The sequence below is a fragment of the Manihot esculenta genome, chromosome 1 (assembly GCF_001659605.2).
Source record: "Manihot esculenta cultivar AM560-2 chromosome 1, M.esculenta_v8, whole genome shotgun sequence".
In the NCBI taxonomy this organism is placed as follows: Eukaryota; Viridiplantae; Streptophyta; class Magnoliopsida; order Malpighiales; family Euphorbiaceae; genus Manihot; species Manihot esculenta.
The window spans coordinates 29,668,568-29,692,557 of NC_035161.2; the positions used below are offsets into that span (position 1 = coordinate 29,668,568).

At 30.8% G+C, this 23,990-nt stretch overlaps 3 protein-coding genes across 3 annotated transcripts; all 3 read left to right on the forward strand.

Annotated features, from left to right (window-relative positions):
• The first annotated feature begins 6,624 nt into the window (after positions 1 to 6,624).
• Positions 6,625 to 8,201, forward strand: LOC110630107 (phenolic glucoside malonyltransferase 1). Its single transcript, XM_021777428.2, has one exon. The coding sequence runs from the start codon at positions 6,715 to 6,717 to the stop codon at positions 8,131 to 8,133; it is 1,419 nt and encodes a 472-aa protein (XP_021633120.1). The 5' UTR covers positions 6,625 to 6,714; the 3' UTR covers positions 8,134 to 8,201.
• Positions 8,202 to 11,075: 2,874 nt separating this feature from the next.
• LOC110630184 (phenolic glucoside malonyltransferase 1) lies at positions 11,076 to 13,992 on the forward strand. Its single transcript, XM_021777544.2, has 2 exons — positions 11,076 to 11,666; positions 12,884 to 13,992. Exons 1-2 carry the CDS (start codon positions 11,249 to 11,251, stop codon positions 13,888 to 13,890), a joined length of 1,425 nt encoding a protein of 474 aa, XP_021633236.1. The 5' UTR covers positions 11,076 to 11,248; the 3' UTR covers positions 13,891 to 13,992.
• A 2,307-nt stretch (positions 13,993 to 16,299) lies between these two features.
• On the forward strand, positions 16,300 to 23,500 carry LOC110630257 (nuclear transport factor 2). The gene is made up of 9 exons (XM_043956840.1): positions 16,300 to 16,507; positions 17,987 to 18,173; positions 19,406 to 19,700; positions 19,824 to 20,062; positions 20,137 to 20,314; positions 20,617 to 20,738; positions 20,855 to 20,920; positions 22,703 to 22,766; positions 22,936 to 23,500. The coding sequence occupies exons 2-9, from the start codon at positions 17,988 to 17,990 to the stop codon at positions 23,166 to 23,168; spliced, it is 1,383 nt and encodes a 460-aa protein (XP_043812775.1). The 5' UTR covers positions 16,300 to 16,507; position 17,987; the 3' UTR covers positions 23,169 to 23,500.
• Positions 23,501 to 23,990: the final 490 nt, after the last annotated feature.

The following is a 23,990-nucleotide window of genomic DNA, read 5'->3' on the forward strand; positions in this document are numbered from 1 at the left end:
TTAAAAAAAATTAATTTTACTCTCTACCGCATTTTATAAGTGCAGTAAAGACTACCGACCGCACTTATAAAATGCGGTAAAGGCCTGATTCACCCTGATTTGAAAAAAATTTTTTCGCGAACCAAAATTTAAGAAATATATATATATTTTTTAACTTTATTTTGCAAAAAGATCATATGTATTAGTATTTTCGTAGATTGTCTGAAGTAAGAAATTTAATTACTTGCGTGTCCTGTTTGTCTTCCGAAATTCATGCGCTTCCGCTCACTTCTCTCGAGTCCAATTATTTGGAGCTTTAAACTCTCACACACGCTCTCTCCACGTTTTAATCAAGCCACTTCTGAAAATTATTAGAACACGTTAATAGGACAAAAATATTTCAGTGAAAAGTGCCTTTTCTTTTTTAAATATTAATTAATTATCATATTTTAAAAATACATTCATATATTTATTTTGAATATATCTGTCTATTTATTAATTTTTTATGAATTTATTATATAATATAAAATTATCTACATAATGCCATTACTATATTATATATTTAGTTTCTATTTATAAGTAAATCAAAAGGAAATCAGAATTCATGATTCGTCGAGAAAGTTATATACAGAAAAAAACTTTTATTGTTAGAAGTAGAAAAATTATGATCAAAATAGAGAATCTAAATTATGAAAGTTAGGTATAGATTTTTTATCAAAATAGAATTTTCTCACATTTTTTTATTTTTTTTTATTTATCAGTACTCTATAGTTGATCTCTGCATCTAGACGCATAAGTGCTAAGGTAAAAGGAAACAGTAAAATCTTTGGATCTTTACTTTAATATAGAGCAGGGTAGGTGGTATAAACACCGAATATTAGAATTTGGAATTTATTCTAAGAATATTGTCTGTAATAGATTTTAGAGGATGATTTATCTCGGTGGATGTGACTTGCACATTAGGTATTTGCTTTAATCGGCGGCTTAATTATCCGATGACAAGAGCACGATTTTTATATTTATTTGAGAGGGGTGTAAAATTGCGGGAATTATTAAGGATTTCAAAAGTTTATTACAGTATTGGCGTGCAACATTTTATTCTCACATAATAAAAAAACAATTAATTACTATTTAGGGTGTAGATATAAGATTATATTTAGCCGAACATTATTTAAAAAAATTATGCTTTTTTTTATTTTTCTGTTTAATAGAAATTTAAAATTTTATTATTTAATTTATATATTATGAAAAAAAATTTTAATTAATTTTTTAATTTTAAAAAATTAATTAATTAATAAATATTTTACTATTTAATTCATATATAATTTTTAAAAATTTATTAATTAATTTCTTAATTCTTTTAAAAAAATTATGAATTAATAATTTTATATTACGAGCATTTTAAAATTTTGAGCGATGATTAAAAATAATGGAGTGCTTAATTAATATATTTTATAAACATTTCATGAATATTTTAATTTATTCTTCAAAATTAAAAAATTAATGAATAAATTATTTTTTTTTTTAGTATTTGACTACAAAGTAATTTTTCCTAGAAATTTTCCCAATAATTGTTCAACAAACTCTCTTTTTTTCACAGAAGACAATTTTGTATTGTATGAAGAGAGATGGTCATAAGCACAATACAAGTACAGGCTTGGATTACATACAGAAGAAATCAAAGGCGCATTACATTTGAACCCAGCTTAACACTCATACGATAGAAAACCCTTGTAGCTAAGGAGAAAACTCCACCGCCACCACTCAATTCCGATCGGGCGTAACCTCATTGGACCTTCAAAATCACTAAGAAAAAAAGCAAAAACCTCTCTGGAAAGACCCAGATCATTTAGACACAAACATGCAGCACCAATTCTGCTTCCGATCCTAATATAAGCAGTAAGGTTGCAGCATAGAGAGAATGGGATCGCTCATCATTTAAACAGGAGCTAATCACGTATTGAAAAATTAGGAGTCTCCACCAAATATAGACCTAGATATATTAGGTGCAAAGGAGGTGTATAATCCGAGAAGCGAGCACTACTTGCTAGAATCTTTGAAAACGGTGGAATAAGACCTTGTCTATCAACATTCTTATGATGGAAAATATTCTTGAACATGCGTCAACATCGTTAACTCAAGAGAATAACATTTATGGTGGAATCCATAAATAAAATGATAATATTATCCATTTATATATAATTATGTCTAAATAAGTAAATTTCGAATTCTAATTGGCTTGTTTAAATAAATAAATTATTGAAAATTAAGAATTTTACAAAGAATTCAATTCAATTAATTTTTTATTTAATAATTTTTTTTCAAATAAAAAAATTAACTTTTTTGATTTGTAAAATTTTTATTTTAATAAAAAGATGAAATATGATTTTTGAGAGTGTGTAGACTTAGTCCCTTATTTTTTTTCCTTTTTTTTATATATCTCTTCTATTTTGCCTTTTAGCGACATGTCCCATCGTTCAGGGTCATACGTACAGATGTTCTTTTTTTTCCGTCATCATTATACGGCTATTTAATTTTTTTATGTATCTGTATGGGTTCGATTCTGAGTGTATAGGGGCTTGCAGTTCTACTAGTCCATCCAATCGGATAAATCGGATTTCAATATTTCGAATCATGACCGTAGACCGATGCATTGGACTGTCATAAGGCTGTGACCTGCCCCTTTCTTTCGAGCTTAGTAAAAATCAGGGTGTCTGAGATCCGACTATTACTAAAGGCCCCAGATCAGCCCAATCTGCTCCAACCTTAGACATAATTGTGTGCTGATGGCCGGTGAATATACAAATTTTTTAAATCGTAAATTATTATCTTATATATTTTAATTATTGTGTGCTAAGTTAATAATAACATTTTAAGTATTGTTGTATCTGTGCTCTCTACAGTAATTTATTTATTTTTATAATTGATAAAAGCTTGATTAAATTATAATTTTATTAAATATAAAATAATTTTTATTAAAATATATTATATGAAAAAATAATTTTTTATAATAATTTTAAATTATAATCTTAATATTATTAACGTGATAATTTTAATATTGCTATTAAAATTCTATTATATAAATCCCAAAATGTAAGAGTATATCCCATGTCAATTTGCTTTGCTTTTCTTTTGTGTGTTATATTCCCATATTTTGTAAATCTAAAATTACTTAATGATGTTGTGAATCTAAAAAATCGGATTTTTAGTGTGTGTAAAATTTGAGTCTGGGAATGTCTCATCTTTTTATCCTTTTCTTTTTGTTTATCTCATAACTACAGTACCACATGTCTCTATCATATAGATCTGTACCTACAAAACCGTCATATGTCTGCCTCACGTCAGGCGGCCATTATGTCTGCTTTACGTCAGACAGCCATTTAATTTTTTCTGCGTATGAATAGGGCTGCATTCTCTCTATGTCCTATCATCGGATCAGCTTCTTTCTTACCGGGTTCGGGCTTACAAACGACCAAACTTATCATTCAGGCTAGAATTCGGGCCGAAACCGTTGGATAGGCCCACCTAGGAGTGTTCTGATCTTGAAGTTTGATTTGCTTTTGTGGTCCCATCACAACTCTAGCGGGTACAAGGCCTAGTGATTATCACTTAATATAAAATTAAAAATTTAATATCAATGGAATCTAGACTATCAAACCTTCCGAACACCAAAAGCCAAAGCCCCGACCAGTTGAGATGGGAGTAATAATTTGGCTGAGTTTTGCATGCAGATCTGTGGAGAGAGATGCTCAAGACCTGTGATGCAAAGCAATAATTTAGTAAAATACAAATGGAATGCATAAATTGATAAAAATATGTTTTTAATTGTAATAGTTTTATAAACAAATATTGAAAAAAATATTTTTTTTTATAAATAGATATTTAATTTATTTATAAATTCATTTGTATTAATTTGATTTTACAAACGAATTATATATTTATTTATGAATCTGTTTATATCCATTTAATTACATAAACGAATTATATTTCAGTTTTGTGAATTTATTTTTAATTATTTAATTTTATAAATAAATTACCGTTTGTTTATAAATTCATTTGTGTTCATTTATCTATTTAGAATTTATTTATATCCATTTAATATTATAAATAAATTATAATTTTATTTATAAATTCATTTGTGTTTATTTAATTTTACATATAGATTATATATCCATTGAAAAAATTATTTAATTTTACAAACAGATTATATATTTATTGAATTCATTTGTATTTATTTAAATTTACAAATGAATTACACTTTATTCACAAATTCATTTATATTTATTTAATTTTTAATAAATTATATATCCATTTATAAAGTATTTATATTTATTTTTAAGTTTATAAATAAATTCTACATTTATTTATGAGTTCGTTTATATTTATTTAATTTTATAAATAAATTATAAGTTGAGAAATTATTTATTTTATTTTTTAAATAAATTATATATTTATTTATATTTATTTAATTTTCTAAACATAATATACATTTTTTTGAGAAAGTGTTAATATCTATTTATTTTACATATGAATTATATATGTTCATTTATAAATTTATTTAATTTTAATCTCATATTAATAAATTATAAGAGGTGAGGGTTCTCGATCTTTTATTTAAGTGTACATAATTTTTATCATGGTATAAGATTTTATATAGAACCATGAAAAATATTTAAATATTTTAATTTTAATAAAAATATTTTTATTTTATTTAATTTTTAAATTATTTTTAAACTCTAACTAATAATCGAGATTATATGAACTCACTACCAAACAAGTTTGAATTAAGCTCGTGTTCATTAAGCATTTCGAGCCTTCTTTTATGTACATAGAGTTTGATTTAAGGTTAGAGCTTATAAATTTATTTAATAAATAAATTTAAACTTTGAAAAAATTAATTTAGTTGAAATATATTTTTAATCATTTAAATTGCAAATAAATTAATTGTTTGTTTGTTTATAAACAGATAAATCATTATGTATAAACAGAGCAGTTTGTATTTAAAAAAAATATATAAACAGATTAATTCTGTTTATAATGTAAATGGATTGTTTTTTATTTAAAAAAATTATAAATAAAATTTACATAAAAAATAGAAATTTATTTATGATCTATTTATAAATTAAAATATAAATTAAATTTCATAATTTACGAATAGATTTATCCCTAATAAATTTAATGTTTTTTTTTTTGTAGTGATGTGGATTGCCCATTTATGCTTGTTTTTTTCTCTGAGCTTTTATGAATGAATATGACCCACCCTGCTTACTCACTGGTTACTCTTTAGTGTTTAAATTTAGTGTTTTTAGCATTTAAAAAATAGAAAAAATTATTTTTTAGTCCCTAAAATTTAACATAATTAATATTTTTATCCATCTATTTTAGCGATCCAACACTTAAATCTTTTACTTTCTCTTCCATCCAAATTTATAGTCCTTCTATCTAAAATAACCGTTTAATAAAAAAGAATTTTTTTCAAAAATGCCCTTAACCCTCCATCTTTCTTCACTTTCATATCTTCTCTATTTCCTTTCACATGATTCTTTTTTTTCTCTCTCTCTCTTTTCAATCTTTCTCTCCCTCGCATTTTCTCAATTTACTTTAACTTTATTGATTTTCTCATAAATTTCCTAAAAGTTATGTAGTGGATTAAAATTCCCATCTTAAAAACCCTTGACATACTTTCCCGATTAGCACCACCACCACCAATCTTCCCACCACCACTTCTTTGATCAGTACCACCACCACCAATCTTCCAATTTCCACCTTGAAAATCCTTGACATACTTAATAGCATAAGTAAAAGCCACCATAGGATCCTCCCTAGGAATTTCTTATCCTTTCCCCTAAAAACATTAATATCATGAGTCCAAAACTCAATTGCTCATCCAATCAAGAATCAAAGCATTCTATTATGAGAAAGAAAAAGTGGGAAGAAAAATAATTTATAGTGAAGAGGTATTAGATTTTGGTTTTGTGATTTTGAATAGATGGAGTGTTGAAGAAATAGTATGAGAAAGAAGAAGCAGAAGAATCTATAGTGAATTGAGTTTGAGTTTCGTGATTTTGAAATAGAGGGACTTTTAGTGAGAACTAATTTTATCAATTCACGTGCTCCAAACGGCTATTTTATATAGAAAGACTACAAATTTGGACGGAAAAAAAAAGTGATGAACTTAAGTGTTGGGTCGTCAAAATAAAAAAATAAAAGTATTAATTACGTTAAAGATCAGGGACTAAAAAATAATTTTCTCTAAAAAATATTAAAGAGAATGGAACAAATTAAGATTCAATTTTTTGACATTTTCCATTATGGGAGAGACAATATGTCTTTTTGTTTTTTTGGAAGAAGACAATAATAATAACAACAAGTATGTTCGGCCGTATTTCTCCTTATCTTGAATGAAGTTGAACTTTCTTTCAATAAAAATAATAATAATAACAATTAGATGCTCTTGACCTATATGCACCATTTTTTGTGTAGGATTTCAATTCCATGTTGTAATAAAAATTTATATTTTTGAGAGGGTAATAATTATTCAAATTAAATATTTGATTCACATAAAAGTAGTTAAAATAATGAGTAAAATAAATTTTAGTTGATGATATTAAATATTTAACTCAAAAATCTATTTAAACCAGCTTCATCTACCTAATTAACGTACAAAGAAGATATCTAGGAACGAAAAATATTGCATTTAACTGTTTTTCTCTGTTTTCTGGGTTGATAGGTCTCATGGCATCCATCAATAATCCAGTCAGACTAGTGGAGATCTGCCCAGTCACGCCGTCCTCGGATTCTCCTGAGTCAGCCACCGAGTTGTCTCTTCCTCTTACTTTCTTTGATGCTTTCTGGTTCAAGTTCCACCCAGTGGAGCGCATCTTCTTTTATGAACTCACCGATTCAACCCCTGCTTTTTTCAACTCTGTCATCCTCCCCAAACTCAAGCAATCTCTCTCTCTTGCTCTCCTCCACTTCCTCCCTCTCGCTGGAAAGCTCACCTGGCCACCGCATGCTGCCAAACCCTTCATTCACTATGTCCCAAACGACGCAGTTTCACTGACAATTGCAGAGTCTGATGGGGATTTTCATCATCTTTCAGGTAGGATTCTTGAAGCAGCCGAGTCATACCCTTACGTACCAGAGTTGCCTGTATACGACGATACAGCAGAAATCATATCCTTTCAAATAACATCGTTTCCTAGTCAAGGCTTTTGCATTGGCATCTCTTCCCACCATGCCATTCTTGATGGCAAAAGTGTAACCATGTTCATTAGAGCATGGGCTCACATTTGCAAACAGTGGGAAAAGGAGACGCACCCAAGTTTGTTGACGGATCTAACTCCCATTTTTGATCGGACAATTATTCAGGACCCGGAAGGGGTTGACGAGGTGTACTTGAACAACTGGTTCAACTTCTTCAAGTCGATAGGTCTTGATGCCAACCCCAGAAGCCTGAAGCTCTTGCCGTTTTATGGCTCAACTCCAGACAACCTTATGCGAGGAACGTTCGAGTTTTCTCGTGACGATCTAAAGAAACTCAGACAAAAGATACTCAGTCAATTGGAAAAGGTTCCTAAAGAAGAACCAGATCAAATAACCCCGATTCATTTATCAACTTTTGTGCTCAGTTATTCATATGCAGTGGTTAGCTTAGTTAAAGCCAAGGGCATAGAAAGAAATAGAAAGATGATATTTGGATTTACGGCAGATTGCCGAGCTCGTTTAGACCCTCCAGTACCTGCAAATTATTTTGGCAATTGTGTTGGCATCTCCGCTGATGATTTAGAAGCAGAAGTTATCATGGAAGAAAATGGGCTTGCCTTTGTCGCACAAAGGCTTAGCAAGTTGATTAAGAAATTAGAGAAAGGAGCTCTTGAGGGTGCAAAAGGGAAGCTTGAATGGGCTTTGTCAATACCACCAGGATCAGTAGCGGCTGGGGTTGCTGGATCACCCCGATTCAAGGTTTATGAGATGGATTTTGGATGGGGGAGGCCGAAGAAAGTGGAGATTACATCCATAGATCGGACAGGATCCATTTCTATGGCGGAGAGCAAAGATGGGAGTGGCGGAATCGAGATTGGTGTGGCGTTGAAGAACAATGAGATGGAGATATTTGATTTACTGTTTACTAATGGCCTTAGAGATCTTTAATTAGGGTACTCTCAATTTCATGCTTCCAAGAACTATTTTAATAAGATCTTCCGCATATTAATTTTTCTTCCTCATTGTTAGTTTTAGATATTTTTGTATGATTAATTTTTGAAATACATACAACTAAAATATAATAGTGGTATATATAATAAATTAATAAAAAAAAATTACTTTTTAATTTCTAAAATATAACATAATTAATGGATGTATTTCTATTTTTAAAATTAAATACTTTAATTTTTATATTTTAATTTCATAAAATCTAATACTCTTCCGTTCGATATTTCTAATTAGTAAATGATATAAGAGTGATGAAAGAAAAACAATAAAATTTAATTTTGAATATACTCTTGTTAATAATAAAATTTCTTTCCATTTCTTTTTCAATTCTATCTTAATTATTATCTAATATATTAAATTATTATATTAATAATAATAAAATAAATAAATAAAAAATCCTAAATGTTACCGTTTTGGTTGTGATTGTTGTGTTTGAAGCTTGCTGCAGTGTGATTGGGACTTCTTTAGATGTTACTGTGGTATGCTGCAAATTATGATCCTGCTGAGGAATACCGCCATCTTAATTCTAATGTTTTTTTTTTTTGTAAAAGCTGTTTTGGATAATGGGTTGTGTGCTTTCACTGTTGTTAATTTGATTTTGATTCTTTTAATTTTCAAGAATATGTAAAATGGAAACATTGAGTGTGTCGGTATGTACTGGGATTATTTGTACAGTATACTTATTTGGTAATATTGAAAAAAATTGTATTGAGAGGATATACGGAGAATAAAAGAATACTTTAGTTCTTTACTTTTTTATTAATGGTAATATTTTATATTTTTAAAATTATATTAAAATATCCTTTAATTTCATACCAAATTACTCTCTTCATAATAAATAAACTCACCTCTTTCTATTCTCTCTCCAAACCCAGATTTGTACAGCATAACGAGTAAATATTCACGAGCTGCATTGGTCAGCAGGGCTCTCAATAGCTATCATTGATAAGAAAGAAGCATGTTAAAAGAAAACACAAAAATAATAATACTTACAAAAATATCCATCTGGAAGCAATTACAAATTCGACAGTTATATATTCAAGGCAAAAATACAAATCCAATAGAAGCAGTGAAGAGCATCAACAGACAAATCTTTGAATTGGGTCAAGCAAAACTTTTTCACCCTTGCAGTGACGGAGTTTAGTAAACTTCTAATTTGGAGAAAAGGTGGAGTAAATCCTATTTGGAAAAAGAGATTGATGGTAGTAAAAAAAAAGGCGAAATTAGTTATTTAAATAAAGATGATATCGAAATTAGATAATAATAAAAAAAAAAGATAATTAATAAATATAATTAATTAAAATTAATAAATTAAATTTAAAAATTAATGATTTTATTTAGAGATTATAATATGTATGATAATTTACTGATTTATAACACTCAGAAAACCTCACATTAAATAAATATAAAAGTGAATATAAGTGATTAAGTTGTAATATCAAATTGTCTAATTATTTTGATATGCAAATGTTTTGTAAAATTTATTTATTATGAAGAGGATAATTTAGGTATAAGAATAAGTTTATTTGTCTGAGATAATTTAGGTATAAAAATAAGTATTTTTAATTTTAATTTGAAAATTAACAGTAAATAAAATAAAAATTAATAGATGTTTTTTTGAATTAACAAAATTAAAATATAAAAATGTTTTAATTAATCAAGTAAAAAATATAGGAATAAGTTAATAATTATCTTTAAATTTTATGATTCTATAACTTTAATTCCATATAAAATATAGTTAGAATAATTTATTATTCTGTAGTAGAAGATCAAATTTTATTCGCTATTCCAAATACTATATTATTATATTGAATAAATAATATGAAAATATATAAAAATGAAAAGTAGGATTCAATTATAATTTTTTTTAATTTAAATTTAATTTAATATATATAAAAATTTTAAAATTTTAATTGTAGTCTTTATATAAATTAAAAGTTGTTATATTACTTATATTAAACTTTAATTCAAAATAAAATTTTATAAAAAATAATTAAAAGATTATAAATGTGACTTCTATAAAAAAAAGTTTGATCAATTTACTTTGAAAATATATATATATTTATAATTATGCCAAGGAGAAGTTATGGATTAAAATTTATAATATTATATAAAAATTAGAATAGAGAGTAAATAATAAATAAAAAAAATATTATTGTAATAAAATATGTATTTAAATATTATTTTATTATTTAAATAGAATTTTGAGGATAAAATTATAATTTTTTATTATTTATATAAATTTAATTTAATTTAATTTTTATAATTGTGATAAATTAAAAAAGTTTATTTTTATTATTTAAAATTTAATATTAAATATAAATATAAATTATAATAAACATTTAACTTTTTTTTATTCAATACCCTAGATTTTATAATTAATACAATTTATCGACCGGGCTCATTTATAACAGAAGCGTGAAAGAAACAAATTTCCATTGATACGTGCCCAACTTTGTCACCTGTTGGCGTATGTTGTTGATGATAAGACGGCTATGGAGGGTTCCGTATCCTTCTAAAATTTAGAATTGAATTATTGTTTACCAATTAACTTCACATGCTAGAAAAGTTTCTATTAATCTACATCTTAAATTCTATAATCCCCTCTAAATAAGGTAGAATAAAAAAAATAAATGGTAAAAAATAAAAAGATATTTTTTTTTATTTTCTCTTTAAATTAGGAAGAAAATAATAGAAAAAAAATTACTTTAAAAAGAATAAAATTATTTAAAAAAGATATTATTTTCTCTTCAATTCTTTTACTTATCCAAACAGAAAAATTCAAAAAAAAAAATCTAATTTCCGTAAGTTATTTTCTTTTCCTTCCCCTAAAAGTTATCCAACCATACATAAAATGAGGTAATCGGGGGGCTACTGCTTCACAAAGACAAGCTTCATTCATCCCCCCAACTGGACTCGCTACACCACCCAGAAACGTCCCGTGCAAATCTTCGAGTTATTTACCAGCTTCAGCTAGCTAAATTTAACGTTAAGAAGGAAAGGAGAAATTTCTATAAAATTGAGTTTTTCTTTGTTTTCTTGTTTGATAGATCTCATGGCATCTACGGATAATCCAGTAAGAGTAGTGGAGATTTGCCCAGTCACACCGCCCTCCGACTTTCCTGAGTCTGCCACCGAGTTTTCTCTTCCTCTTACTTTCTTTGACACTTTCTGGTTCAAGTTCCACCCAATTGAGCGACTCTTCTTCTATGAACTCACGGATGTAACCCCTGCTTTTTTCAACTCTGTCATCCTCCCTAAACTCAAGCAATCTCTCTCTCTTGCTCTCCTCCACTTCCTCCCTATCGCTGGAAAACTCACCTGGCCACCACACGCAGCCAAACCCTTCATCCACTATGCCCCAAACGACGGAGTTTCATTCACAATCGCAGAGTCTGATGGGGATTTTCATCATCTTTCAGGTAGGATTCTTGAAGCAGCCGAGTCATACCCTTACGTACCAGAGTTGCCTGTATACGACGGAGCAATTTTTTAAATCATGCTAAAATAAAAATATATTTTTAAAATCATGCAGGATCCGAAAATATTTTCGGATCCTGTGTGTCAACTTTGCGAGTTCGGCAGTCATAATGCCGAACTCGCTAGTTCGGCACCTATGGCGCCGAACTGTTGCAAGTTCGGCACCAAGAGTGCCGAACTTTGGAAATTGAGGCTTGTTCGGCACTATGAGTGCCGAACAAGCCTCGTCCATGCCACGGGAGCAGTGAACTGCTCCCGTGGCCACGCTCGCTTCCTCAGGAATGAGCGTTGAAAGAAAAGGTTCGGCACTATAAGTGCCGAACCCTTTCTGCATGCATGCAGGCCACGCGGGAACATGCATGTGGCCTGCATGCAAAATTTTTTATTTTATTTATTTTACTTTTAATTTTAATATTTATAAGTAAAATATATTTGAAATATTTATATATAATTGTAAAAATTTTTATTTTTTAAATATAAAAAATAAATATTTTTGATATAATCTTCAAATAATTATTTTTTTTAAAACATACAAGTAATTTTTCACAAAATTATATTAAGACTTTTATAAATATATTTATTAATATATTTTATTTTTAATTAAAATTTAAATATAAAAATTGAATTATTTATTATAATAAAATAATTAATTAATAAAAATATTAACGATATTTTAAGCTCTATTTATTTAGGAAAACATATTTTATATTGTTTGACTTTTCAAATTTTCCTAAAAATAAGTTAATATAAATTTAAATTTTTTTATCAAAAATATTTATTTTTTATATTTAAAAAATAAAAATTTTTACAATTATATATAAATATTTCAAATATATTTTACTTATAAATATTAAAATTAAAAGTAAAATAAATAAAATAAAAAATTTTGCATGCAGGCCACATGCATGTTCCCGCGTGGCCTGCATGCATGCAGAAAGGGAGCGAGCGTGGCCACGGGAGCAGTTCACTGCTCCCGTGGCATGGACGAGGCTTGTTCGGCACTCATAGTGCCGAACAAGCCTCAATTTCCAAAGCTCGGCACTCTTGGTGCCGAACTTGCAACAGTTCGGCGCCATAGGTGCCGAACTAGCGAGTTCGGCATTATGACTGCCGAACTCGCAAAGTTGACACACAGGATCCGAAAATATTTTCGGATCCTGCATGATTTTAAAAATATATTTTCATTTTAGCATGAATTGAAAAAAAGCTCTATACGACGACACAGCAGAAATCATATCCTTTCAAATAACATCGTTTCCTAGTCAAGGCTTTTGCATTGGCATCTCTTCCCACCATGCCATTCTTGATGGCAAAAGTGTAACCATGTTCATTAGAGCATGGGCTCACATTTGCAAACAGTGGGAAAAGGAGACGCACCCAAGTTTGTTGACGGATCTAACTCCCATTTTTGATCGGACAATTATTCAGGACCCGGAAGGGCTTGACGAGGTGTACTTGAACAACTGGTTCAACTTCTTCAAGTCGATAGGTCTTGATGCCAACCCCAGAAGCCTGAAGCTCTTGCCGTTTTATGGCTCACCTCCAGACAACCTTATGCGAGGAACGTTCGAGTTTTCTCGTGAAGATCTAAACAAACTCAGACAAAAGATACTCGGTCAATTGGAAAAGGTTCCTAAAGAAGAACCAGATCAAATAAACCCCATTCATTTATCAACTTTTGTGGTCAGTTTTTCATATGCAGCGGTTAACATAGTTAAAGCCAAGGGATTAGAAAGAAATAGAAAGGTGATACTTGGATTTACAGCAGATTGTCGAGCTCGTTTGTGCCCTCCTGTTCCTGCAAATTATTTTGGCAATTGTGTTGGCATCTCTGCTGATGATGATTTAGAAGCAGAAGTTATCATGGAAGAAAATGGGCTTGCCTTTGTCGCACAAAGGCTTAGCAAGTTGATTAAGAAATTAGAGAAAGGAGCTCTTGAGGGTGCAAAAGGGAAGCTTGAATGGGCTTTGTCAATGCCACCAGGATCAGTAGCGGTTGGGGTTGCTGGATCACCCCGATTCAAGGTTTATGAGATGGATTTTGGATGGGGGAGGCCTAAGAAAATGGAGATTACATCCATAGATCGGAGAGGATCCATTTCTATGGCGGAGAGCAAAGATGGGAGTGGCGGAGTCGAGATTGGTGTGGCATTGAAGAAGCATGAGATGGATATATTCGATTTACTGTTTACTAATGGCCTTAGAGATCTTTACTGAGGTACAAGAAATTTCCCACTTTTCAATTGATTTTTTCTAATGTTAAAAAGAATTGATTGTTTCTGTTATGGAGGATTTTTGCCTAAATCCAGTTTATTATATTCAAAAGACAAAAACATATATCCATTTCAAAAAAAAAAAAAAGACAAAAACATATATGTCCTTCTATTATAATCTTTTTTCTCACAAATTAATTTCATAATCAGCTACTATATATATATATATATTTATGTTGACGATAGTTAAATCTGAAGCTTGCCAAATTCTTTACAATGTGTTATCATGGAGTTTTTTTTTTTTTTTTTTTCCCTTCTGAGAGATAAGATTTGCATTGAATAGGAAATGGACTCCACCCAAATAAAGTTACAGACAGGCTTGGTAAAAACAAGAGGGACTAAAGATTCAAGACCTAAAATAGACAACCCATTGTAAACCTAGCAACAAGGTTAGAAACTAAAGGAGCCAGCACTGCCTCATGCTCATTTCCCGTCAGAGGAAGTAGCAAAGAAGAGCCTTTAAGTCCGCCGAGAATAAGCACTTCTTCTCTGGAAAGAAAACCCAAATTTTCCAACGAAATCCAATCAAGTATCAAATCCTCAATCTGCATTCAGAAACATTTATAGGGACCAACTCTGAGCTTGCAACAAACAGAGGAGACACTCATCCATAAACGTTTTTTTATTAAATTATTAAATAGTTAAAAATTTTAAATTTTTTATTAATATCATTTATCTACATAGCTTATAAATATAATAAAATAATTTATATAGCCTTATCACGTCAATAGAATAAACTCTCTCTAATTGAAATTTTAAATTTAAATATAATTATAATAAAATCTGATAAACTTTTAAAATTTTGGATGAAATTATAAAATAGTAGAAAATTTTAGAAAGATTTATAATTTAGTCTCTGAATATTTTTATTATTAACAAGTCGGTCCCTGCATAGTTAGAAATCAATTAAAATATTCTATTTATACCGTTAAAAATATAACAAAAAACCAAATTACCCTCTATCTTCTCATTCTCTTTTGATTCTTCATTTTTTTTTTCTTCCATCTATGGTTTTCTTTTTTTCTTTTTCTATTTTAAGGAAAAAGAGAAAGAGGTGATGCTTTTTCTTCATTATCAACATCTTCTTCTCCTTTTTCTTATTTTTCTTATTTTTCTTTTTCTTTTTTTTTTGAGAAGGAAGAGAGACTATTTCGAAAGAAATAATAAATATGTTTTAATAGATCTAAAAAAAATAAAAATATTTTAATAGATCTGAAAAAAGATAAGGACGTTTTAATAGATTTCTGAAAATGTAGAGACTGATTTGTTAATAATGACAATACTTAGAGACTAAATAAGATATTTTATTTGAGGAAAAAAATTGAGTTTTAAAAATTTTCTCTTTCATCTTTTATCTATTTTTAACGAAAAATGGACGGAATGACTATTTCGTTGATGAAAAATAAAATAATTTTATATATTACTAAAAATTCTCTAATTTATTAATAATATCAATATTTAATCTCCTAATTTTTTTTTCATATAAATAACCCTTTTATCTAAAAGGTGATTAATGGTTTAGAGTTGTCTTCAAGGTTGGGACTACTTTGGTGTTCATGGTAATGAGTTTGTGATTGATTTTCTTTTGGTTTTAAAATGGCTATTTGCACCAAAAATCCATGAGAGAAATAAATTTTACCAAAAACATATGGAAGAAAGTTTATTTCTTGTACTTGAACGTCTGGCCGGCAGTATTTAGTTCTTCAAAACTTAAGTTTTCTTTTTTTTTTTTTCAATTAATTCAGATTTTTAATTTAAAATCAAATTAGTCTATTTTTGACAAAAATATTACAATAATAATTTTTATCTTTAATAACAACATTTATTTTATATTTTAGTTTTATATATTGCATTTATAAATTTAAATTAGTGGTAAAATGTATGGTAAGTGTATGAAAGATCTCATATTTTAATTTTTTTAATTTTTATTTAAAAAAAATAATATTATATTTTTGGCAAAAAAATATATGATTATTATAATTGTAATAATGATAAAACTTTTAGATATTTTTAGCAAATTTATCATTATCATAATATTCATGAAATTATAATTATATATATATTTTTAAAAAAAGGGCCAAATTGATTATAAATTTTAAAAATTTAAATAAATTAAACTAAAAATTTATTTTTTAATAAAATTGAAAGTAGTCGAAAATTTAAAGAAAGAAAAAGAAATTTAATCTATAACTTTATAGTTTGGACAAGAAATTCAGGCCCGTGGGTCGGCCTGGCCTCGAATAAGCGGGAGGTATAGGTAGAACGAGAATGGTTTGGGACTATCCGAGAACAGGACAACCTTATTACGAGATGAGAATAATCCCCCAGGTACGCAAACTTCAGAAAAGGAACCGGACGGACCCAAAATGCTTGCTGCGCCCCCTCCAACACAGGAAAAAAAAACCTTGATACTTCGCAGGTAGCTTTCGGTTTCTTCCTTTTTTTCGTGCGCTGACTGTTCTTCTCTTCTCTTTCCTCGCTCCTCTCGCTACTATTCAAGGCACTGTACTATCCCTTCCTTGCTAATCTCCTTCTTCCAAGCTTTTAACTGTTCACATCAGGTACTTTTTAGCTCCTTCTTCACGGCAGATCACACCCATTTTTAAAATTTTCGTTTGCATACCACATACCACACTTGTTCATCTTCTGTTTCATGTTTCCTTTGTGGGTTTCGTTCTTTTCTTTATTTACTATTAAATTACTGTTCACATCAGGTACTTTTTAGCTCCTTCTTCACGGCAGATCACACCCATTTTTAAATTTTTTGTTTGCATACCACACTTGTTCATCTTCTGTTTCATGTTTCCTTTGTGGGTTTCGTTTTTTTTCTTTTTTACTATTAAATTTTGGTGGGTTTATTCTATTGTTCTTCTGTTGATCAGACATTGTAATGGGTAGTTGCTACTCGTTAATAATAAGAGTTGATTTATTGCATTTTCTATTCTAATGGGGTTTTGGTCATTAGAGTCAATGTTGGCCAAGGTTTTGATTGGATTTTATATGTATATTTTTTTGGTTATTTTCACTTATGGGTAACTTTGTTCTTGAAGGGATTTTATGTTTAAGTTTTTGAGGTTTGGTGGAGTTTGGATCCGAGCAATGTAGAGCAGTTGCTTCCTTCAACTCATTCTTTTTGTTTATTTGGCAAGTTTTGGAATTTTTTGAGTCCTGATAGCCCATGAAATCAGAAGCTGTGGGCTTCTGCTAGGTCTCTGAATCATCTGTAAATTTAGGGTTTCTCTGAGGATGCCAATATAGTTATTACTTTAAATGTGAGTATATCGATTTTGATAATGCCGGTTTGTTGGCAGTGATAAGTTGTTTCCATTGGCATTTAATTTATGTTCCTCCACCTAGTTGTAGAATGTTCTTGTAACATTGGGTTATGATACCAATGTTTAGCAACTTCCCTTTTTTCACTCTAAACCTGATGTGATTTCCATTCTTATGGATTTCTACACACATTAAGTTGTGTATACTTGTGTGCATTTCTTGTGTGAAGGTGTTAGACTATTAGTTTGTAGTTTTTCACCTTGTTAAGCATCTTGAAGTTTAGATTTGGTGCTAAAATTAGCTGAGGTATGCTTTTGTCTTTGAGTTTCCAGATTTTAAAGTCCTTATCGAAACTGCCTTTTGCACTTCCCTCTAGGTCGAGAAAGGGAAGAGGGAAGAAAAAGAATCAGAAACGATTAACAATCATCCTCATTTTAATTCAAGAGCTGGTATTTGTTTTGGTAATTGGATCACCATATAGGTTATTGCATTTGTTGGTATGTTTTCGCTTTTATATACAATGCAAGAAGCTGAAAGGCACCAATGGCCTTTGTTGGTATCTCATGTAGAGACGCATGTTTATGTTTTCCCTATAGTTATTGATGCAAATTTGCAATTCATGCAGGTTTCCTTTTGCTCATTAACAGAAAATGCAGTTATTCCAATCCTTACTTTTCTTATGTTTTCTAGTTTTTTCTAAGATTGGTATTGCTGTTTTATTCTTATTATTTTCCTTTTCTTTGGCATCCTTTTTTTTTTTTTTTCAGAATGGCCTTACAATCAGCAAGCAACCCAACTACCCCTAGTGCCCAAGTGGTTGGAAATGCTTTTGTTGAGCAGTATTACCATATTCTTCACACCTCACCAGAATTAGTTTATAGATTTTATCAGGATTCAAGTGTGCTCAGCCGGCCAGATGCCAATGGTATGATGACATCAGTGGCAACCATGCAAGTAAGTTGTTAAGTAGCAGATCCCTATTGTTCAGTATAGCTGAGAAGTGAGAATATGAAGGAAAGAATAAAAACAGAAGAGAAAGAAGCAAAGAAAAGACAGAGAGAGAAGTGAAATGATAGAGTTTAGATAGAGAAGAATGAGAATTCCATTAATAATATACTGGAGTTACCATTTCGGAGCTATTCCATGTCTTTTTATATCCTAATTCCTGCCAATTACTAGCTGTGATCTAGTAACTGCCTCTAACTAATTTTCCCTCCAAATGATAACTGACTTCTGTTGACTTTTCTTGCTTTCACACCTAGCTTTCGCATCTATTCCTGCACTTCTCGTTATTATCTTTATTCCTATAATTCTTCCTATATAACATGAGTCTTTGGTGGAGGGCTTTTCATGTTAAGCTATTGATCCTATTTGTTTGGTTGGATCCCACCAAATAATTTAGGTGAAGCACCCTATGAGTATCAATTGAACAGAAAACCATATTGGATGGGGAAAAACTGAAAACCTCTTCTGTTTCCAACAAATTGTCTTGTGTGCTCAATCATTTGGTTAGTTCATCATTATAGATGCCCTACTTCTCATGTATTCAATATATGTAGCCTATTTCTCATGTTATTCGGTGGCTGTTTAGGGGCCAGAAATAATTAATAGGCAGCAATAGTCTATCATGTGATTTGGCTAAACTCAATAAAGTCAAGTGGTTTCTCAGTTGTTATATCCAATTTTAATAGCCGGATCTCTACCACAATGGCTATTTGGTGTTAGTTTTTACAAAAAATGTCGTCCTTATAAGTACTGGCTTTATGTCAGTGTTCTCTTGATATGCATCTAAGCTGCAGTCACATTTTCGTGTTTTTTGGGATTGTTATGTTTGTGTTTTACCTACAATGCCAAGTTTTGCAGCTGTCCAGAATTTAATGAAACCCTTTTACTTTGGCTTCTGCATATGAACAAAATTGCAGTTTTACTCTTTTTCAAGCTCTCCTCCACCCCATCAATAAAGAAAGAAGTAAATAATGAGAAGTACATTCTGCCCCTTAACTATCCCTTTTTAATTTGGTTGATCGTTTTCTCTCCTGGCTAAAATCTTTCTTTCTTTTAGAAAAATTTGAAGCTGATAGATTGTCTTCTTCCTAAGGATTTTTTATCAAAATAATGTTCCTAATTAATGACTGCAGTGGCTGCCTAGTGCAAAGAATTAACAGAGATATTTCTTCATGGGACAGGGTATCAATGAGAAGATACTTTCTCTGAATTTCAAGGACTATAAGGCAGAAATAAAAACAGCAGATGCTCAAAAATCTTATAAAGAAGGGGTTACTGTGTTAGTAACTGGATGCTTGATGGGCAAGGACAACTTGAAAAGGAAATTTGCTCAGTCATTTTTTCTTGCACCACAAGACAATGGGTACTTTGTTTTGAATGATGTTTTCAGGTATGTGGAGGACAATGAACCATTGGAGAATCACCCAGTTAATGGTATTGATAACACCTCAACTGTCCCCTCCATCCCAGATTCAGGTAAGATTTTGTTAACAGCTTCTGTTGTTTGTTCTGAGGTTATGTATCCCTGTGGAGTCTCTTTCCTGTCCTTCTTGCCTTTGCTTTCACAAGTACATAAAATCATCTGATTTCCATTTTCAGAGCCTTCTCATGTTCCTGATCCTCCCGCACCAGACCCAGCAATATCAATTGTGGAACAAGATAAAAATGTTGCTGAGGAAGTTAATGATCCTGTGGACTCTGAGAAACAGTTAATTTATGAAAAAGAGGTGGTCGTGGAATCGGAATCTCATTCTAATGGGAATGATGTTTCTGTAGTTGTTGAATCGACTTCTTCTGCCACTCAAGAGGACACTCCAAAAAAATCTTATGCATCAATTGTGAGTTTGTATCTGAAGATTTTTCAGTCAAGGATTTTCATGCATGGCATCTTAATGTGCAATCATTCTTATAGGTTAAAGTGCCACGAGGGAGTTCAGGTCCAACAAAAGTTTATGTACCTACTTTTGCTCGAAAAGTGACTTCTAAGAAACCTGAGGATCAGTCTGTGTCAGTACCACCTGCCACAGAGCCTGAAGCATCAGTACCAAGTAGCACTGGAACCCCTGACAGTAGCAATGCTCAAGAGGAGAGTAAGTAAACTTTGCTTGTGCATGCACATGAAAACTCATATATGTGTTCCTACTTTTTACACATTTTTTTTTTGAAACAACCCTTTCACCATGTCCTTTTTGAAAGTGCCTTCAACTGTGCAAAATTTGCTTCTCCAAAGTATTATGCGAACTTGAAAATAATGCACATGAAGGGTCTGTAATGGGAAGGATAGGTTTTTGTGCATGTCTATGGGATTCTCATTTATGGGCTCTTGTTTCATGTACACAAGTTTCTTGATTCATGTACATGATTGCATCTAGTGACTTCTTTACATTCACAGCTGAAGGCCACTCCATTTACATCCGTAATTTGCCGTACAACATGACGCCTGCTCAGCTCGAGGTGGAATTTAAGAAATTTGGACCGATCAAGCAAGGTGGTATCCAAGTCAGATATAATAAGGTTGGTCTCAAATCCATTGCATGGCATATTGACTTGTATCCACTCTTTTTGTTATTTTGTTTTACCAGATAAGGATTTATGAGGTCTTTTTTTTAATATATGCTTTGTCTGTACAGCAACAAGGATACTGTTTTGGTTTTGTTGAATTTCATTCATTGAGCTCCATGAACAACGCTATTCAGGTTTGTCTACTGTTTACCAAAGTGTGATTTTCTGTCTACTTCTAAATGTATATCCCCCAAACTGAAGAGAGATTGTTCAACCGTGTGCTAAGTTGCATAACTTCTTCATTTTAATCTCCAGGACATGTTTGAGTTCCTTTTAACCTTGTTGTTTATTATTGTTCTGCTATGCTACCATGGTTAGTTATTTTCAAGTCAGTTAAAATGATGGTCAGCCAAGAATTCGGTTCAGTTAACCAATCACTTACCCCTATCTACCCCTCTTGGCTTCCAGCTTCCTCTATTGAATCTAGTATTAAACATGCAAACATAGAAGCAATTTGAGGCTGCTTTAGCTTTGCTTATAGTTGGCAAGATACTATATCATATTTCAGGTGTTGGTGTAAGCAAGAAATGCTTTCTAGATAGTTTGGCATAAATAAAACTGAAGGGACATAGAAGTACCTCTCATCTGATTGTATACTTATTACTGAGGCATATGGTTGAAATGTTGGGATCTGTATGATCTTTTGCATTAAAAGATTACCTTCATTGGGGTTAGGAACTTGGAATGGAAAATTTGAGTAACCATGTATATATGTTGGTTTCTTTGACTGCAATAAATCCTCTCTGGTACTAATGCAATGTTGTGGAACTGATTAGACAAGGTATTTAGTGCGATATGAGATGGAAACTGACCATCTTGAATCAATGTTTACCTAGTCAATACATCAGTGCAGGAAAGTTTGTTGTCCTGTCCAGGTTTTTATTTTATTTATTTTATTTTGATGAATTGTTGTACTGATCTAAACTTAAATCAGTAGTCAAAAGGCAAAATAACATCTTCTAGGATTGATGGTACTTCATATTTTTTATGTAATGCTAAGAAACTTAGGAGAATCAGCATTTTGGTATCATGCCGTGAGCTAAAGCTTGTGAAGTTCAAAAATCTATTTTATAATTGTCTAGAAAAATATTTTGGTCTTGTGCATCAAGGATAATTTCAACTTGTTTAGACTTTGAAGTGATATTGACATGGAAATCCCCCCCCCCCCCCCCCCACGCCTAAATGGTGGAAAATGCTTGAATGCTATTGTGAAGTAAGTGCAAAGTGTTCAGGTGTGAGGTTTGAGTATTTATTTGAAGATATTAGTGGAAGAAATGAGGTTGCCAGCCCTGCTTGAGTGTAATGAGGCTATAAAATGCATAATATCTAAGGAGGGATAAGAAAAGGAACTAGAGTACTTGTAAGGTAGGATTAGTTCCTCTTCTTTTTCCTCCTTGAAATATTGTGCATGTTAAAGTACTTGTAGTTGCAGTAATTAGAATTAATTGGTGGAATTGAAGTGCTTGTAGTTACAGAAATTAGGATTAGTTGAAGCTGCATAGTTCTGCTTTTAAAGCAACAACGGATTCAACAATCTAATGCATTACAAATAATTACAATTATTAACCACAAGAAGTTTTATGCTTTATTTAGTCAGATATTGTGATATACCGTATTTGGCTCTGGAACCACATTTTCTTGAGGAGTTCCTTGATCAATTGTTCAAAATTTCCATTGCAACACTTAAATGTATACAATATGGGTTTATATTTGTTCTTCAATGTCAAATTTTCAATATTATTATTTAGATTGATATGGTTCATTAAGTTTGTTAGCTGTTCTGTGCTTGTCAATGGACTACAATTGCTATAACTGTTGAAAATATTCAATCATGTTTTATTTTAGGGACTCATGCTTGACATATTTCCCTATGGCTCATATAGAAAGTTATGCATAATGTGTACTCCCTATTTCAGGCATCACCCATGACTATTGGAGGGCGTCAAGCAGTTATCGAGATAAAGAGAACCTCCACTCGAGGTAAGTGAGAATGGTTTTCATTATTTGGAACAGATTCTTCATTTAACCGAATATCAAATATTTCACATAGAAATACAATGATCAGATAAGTAGTTAAAACTGTATTGATTAATGGTTCTGGCCAAAATGTCAAACCTTATCTTATAAAGCTGTGGACACCATTTTGCAGTTGGTAGTGGAAGAGGTAGGTTTCCTTCTGGAAGGGCAGGATTTCGAAGTGACAGCTTCAGGGGCCGTGGGAATTTTGGGGGTAGCCGGAGTTTTGGCAGGAACGAGTATGGAAACCGGGGTGAATTTTCTGGTAGAGGCAGGAGTTCAACTGGGAGAGGTGAAGGTTACCAGCAATGGAGAGGGAGAGGTGGCCGTTCAAGCGGGGCGAAGCAGAACCCAAATTCTGCATGAGATCTAACAACTTGATTTTTTGGGTAACGTACTTTTGATATCAGCAGTGCTTAACACTGGGAAAGATTAAAAGTCTGTTTTTGTTTTAGGCATATTCATTTGAGAAATAACTTGTGGATGCTGAATTGGAGTAATGTTGAGATGGCACAGTTTTAGAATCTCGTTTATACAATTAGGGTAGGCCCAGAATTTTCCCTAGATGATTTAAAAATCATCTTTCAGATTTGTTAGAAACTTCTGTCATTACTTTAATGGTGAAGTAGCATAGTTTTAATCTTAGGTAGCTGTAATGATTCAGAAATTAATCAATTTGCAAGAATGTCTTATGACTCGATCCATGAATTAATGAATTTTTTGAAGGTTACTCGCCATTGTAGTAGGCTTTGAATTATTTGTTAAATAGTGGAAATGGGAAGTTTAAGATCGTTTAAATAATATGGAATGTGAAAAGTATTAAATAATTTTTGTTCGTCAAAAATTAAATAAATTAGTTTTAGTCAATATTCAAAATTTAATATGTAAGCATTTTCCATAATAAAATCTTTTCCATATCAAGAACAGAATGGGACCCATGACTCAACTACTGATCAAATCAAAACCCACGGACATAAAAACTTCATCCAGATTTGGGCTTTATTTGGTTTAAATCTTTTATTTTTTGGAAAGTTATATCTTTGAGTAATTTATCCTTCATTTCAAGGATAGTTAGAATAGCATTCTTAAATTTTTAAAAAATTAAAAAAAATACTAATCAAACAAGGTAAATGTTGAAAACTTGAAATTTCTTATGAAAAAGAATACTTCCCTTCTCAAGTCTTTGTA

Coding starts and splice junctions, on each gene's coding strand:
- LOC110630107 (XM_021777428.2), top strand. CDS start 6,715: ATGGCATCCATCAATAATCCAGTCAGACTAGTGGAGATCTGCCCAGTC.
- LOC110630184 (XM_021777544.2), top strand. CDS start 11,249: ATGGCATCTACGGATAATCCAGTAAGAGTAGTGGAGATTTGCCCAGTC. Junction 11,667..12,883: donor TTACGTACCAGAGTTGCCTG/TATACGACGGAG, acceptor GAAAAAAAGCTC/TATACGACGACACAGCAGAA.
- LOC110630257 (XM_043956840.1), top strand. CDS start 17,988: ATGGCCTTACAATCAGCAAGCAACCCAACTACCCCTAGTGCCCAAGTG. Junction 19,701..19,823: donor CCCCTCCATCCCAGATTCAG/GTAAGATTTTGT, acceptor TTCCATTTTCAG/AGCCTTCTCATGTTCCTGAT. Junction 20,921..22,702: donor CCATGAACAACGCTATTCAG/GTTTGTCTACTG, acceptor TCCCTATTTCAG/GCATCACCCATGACTATTGG.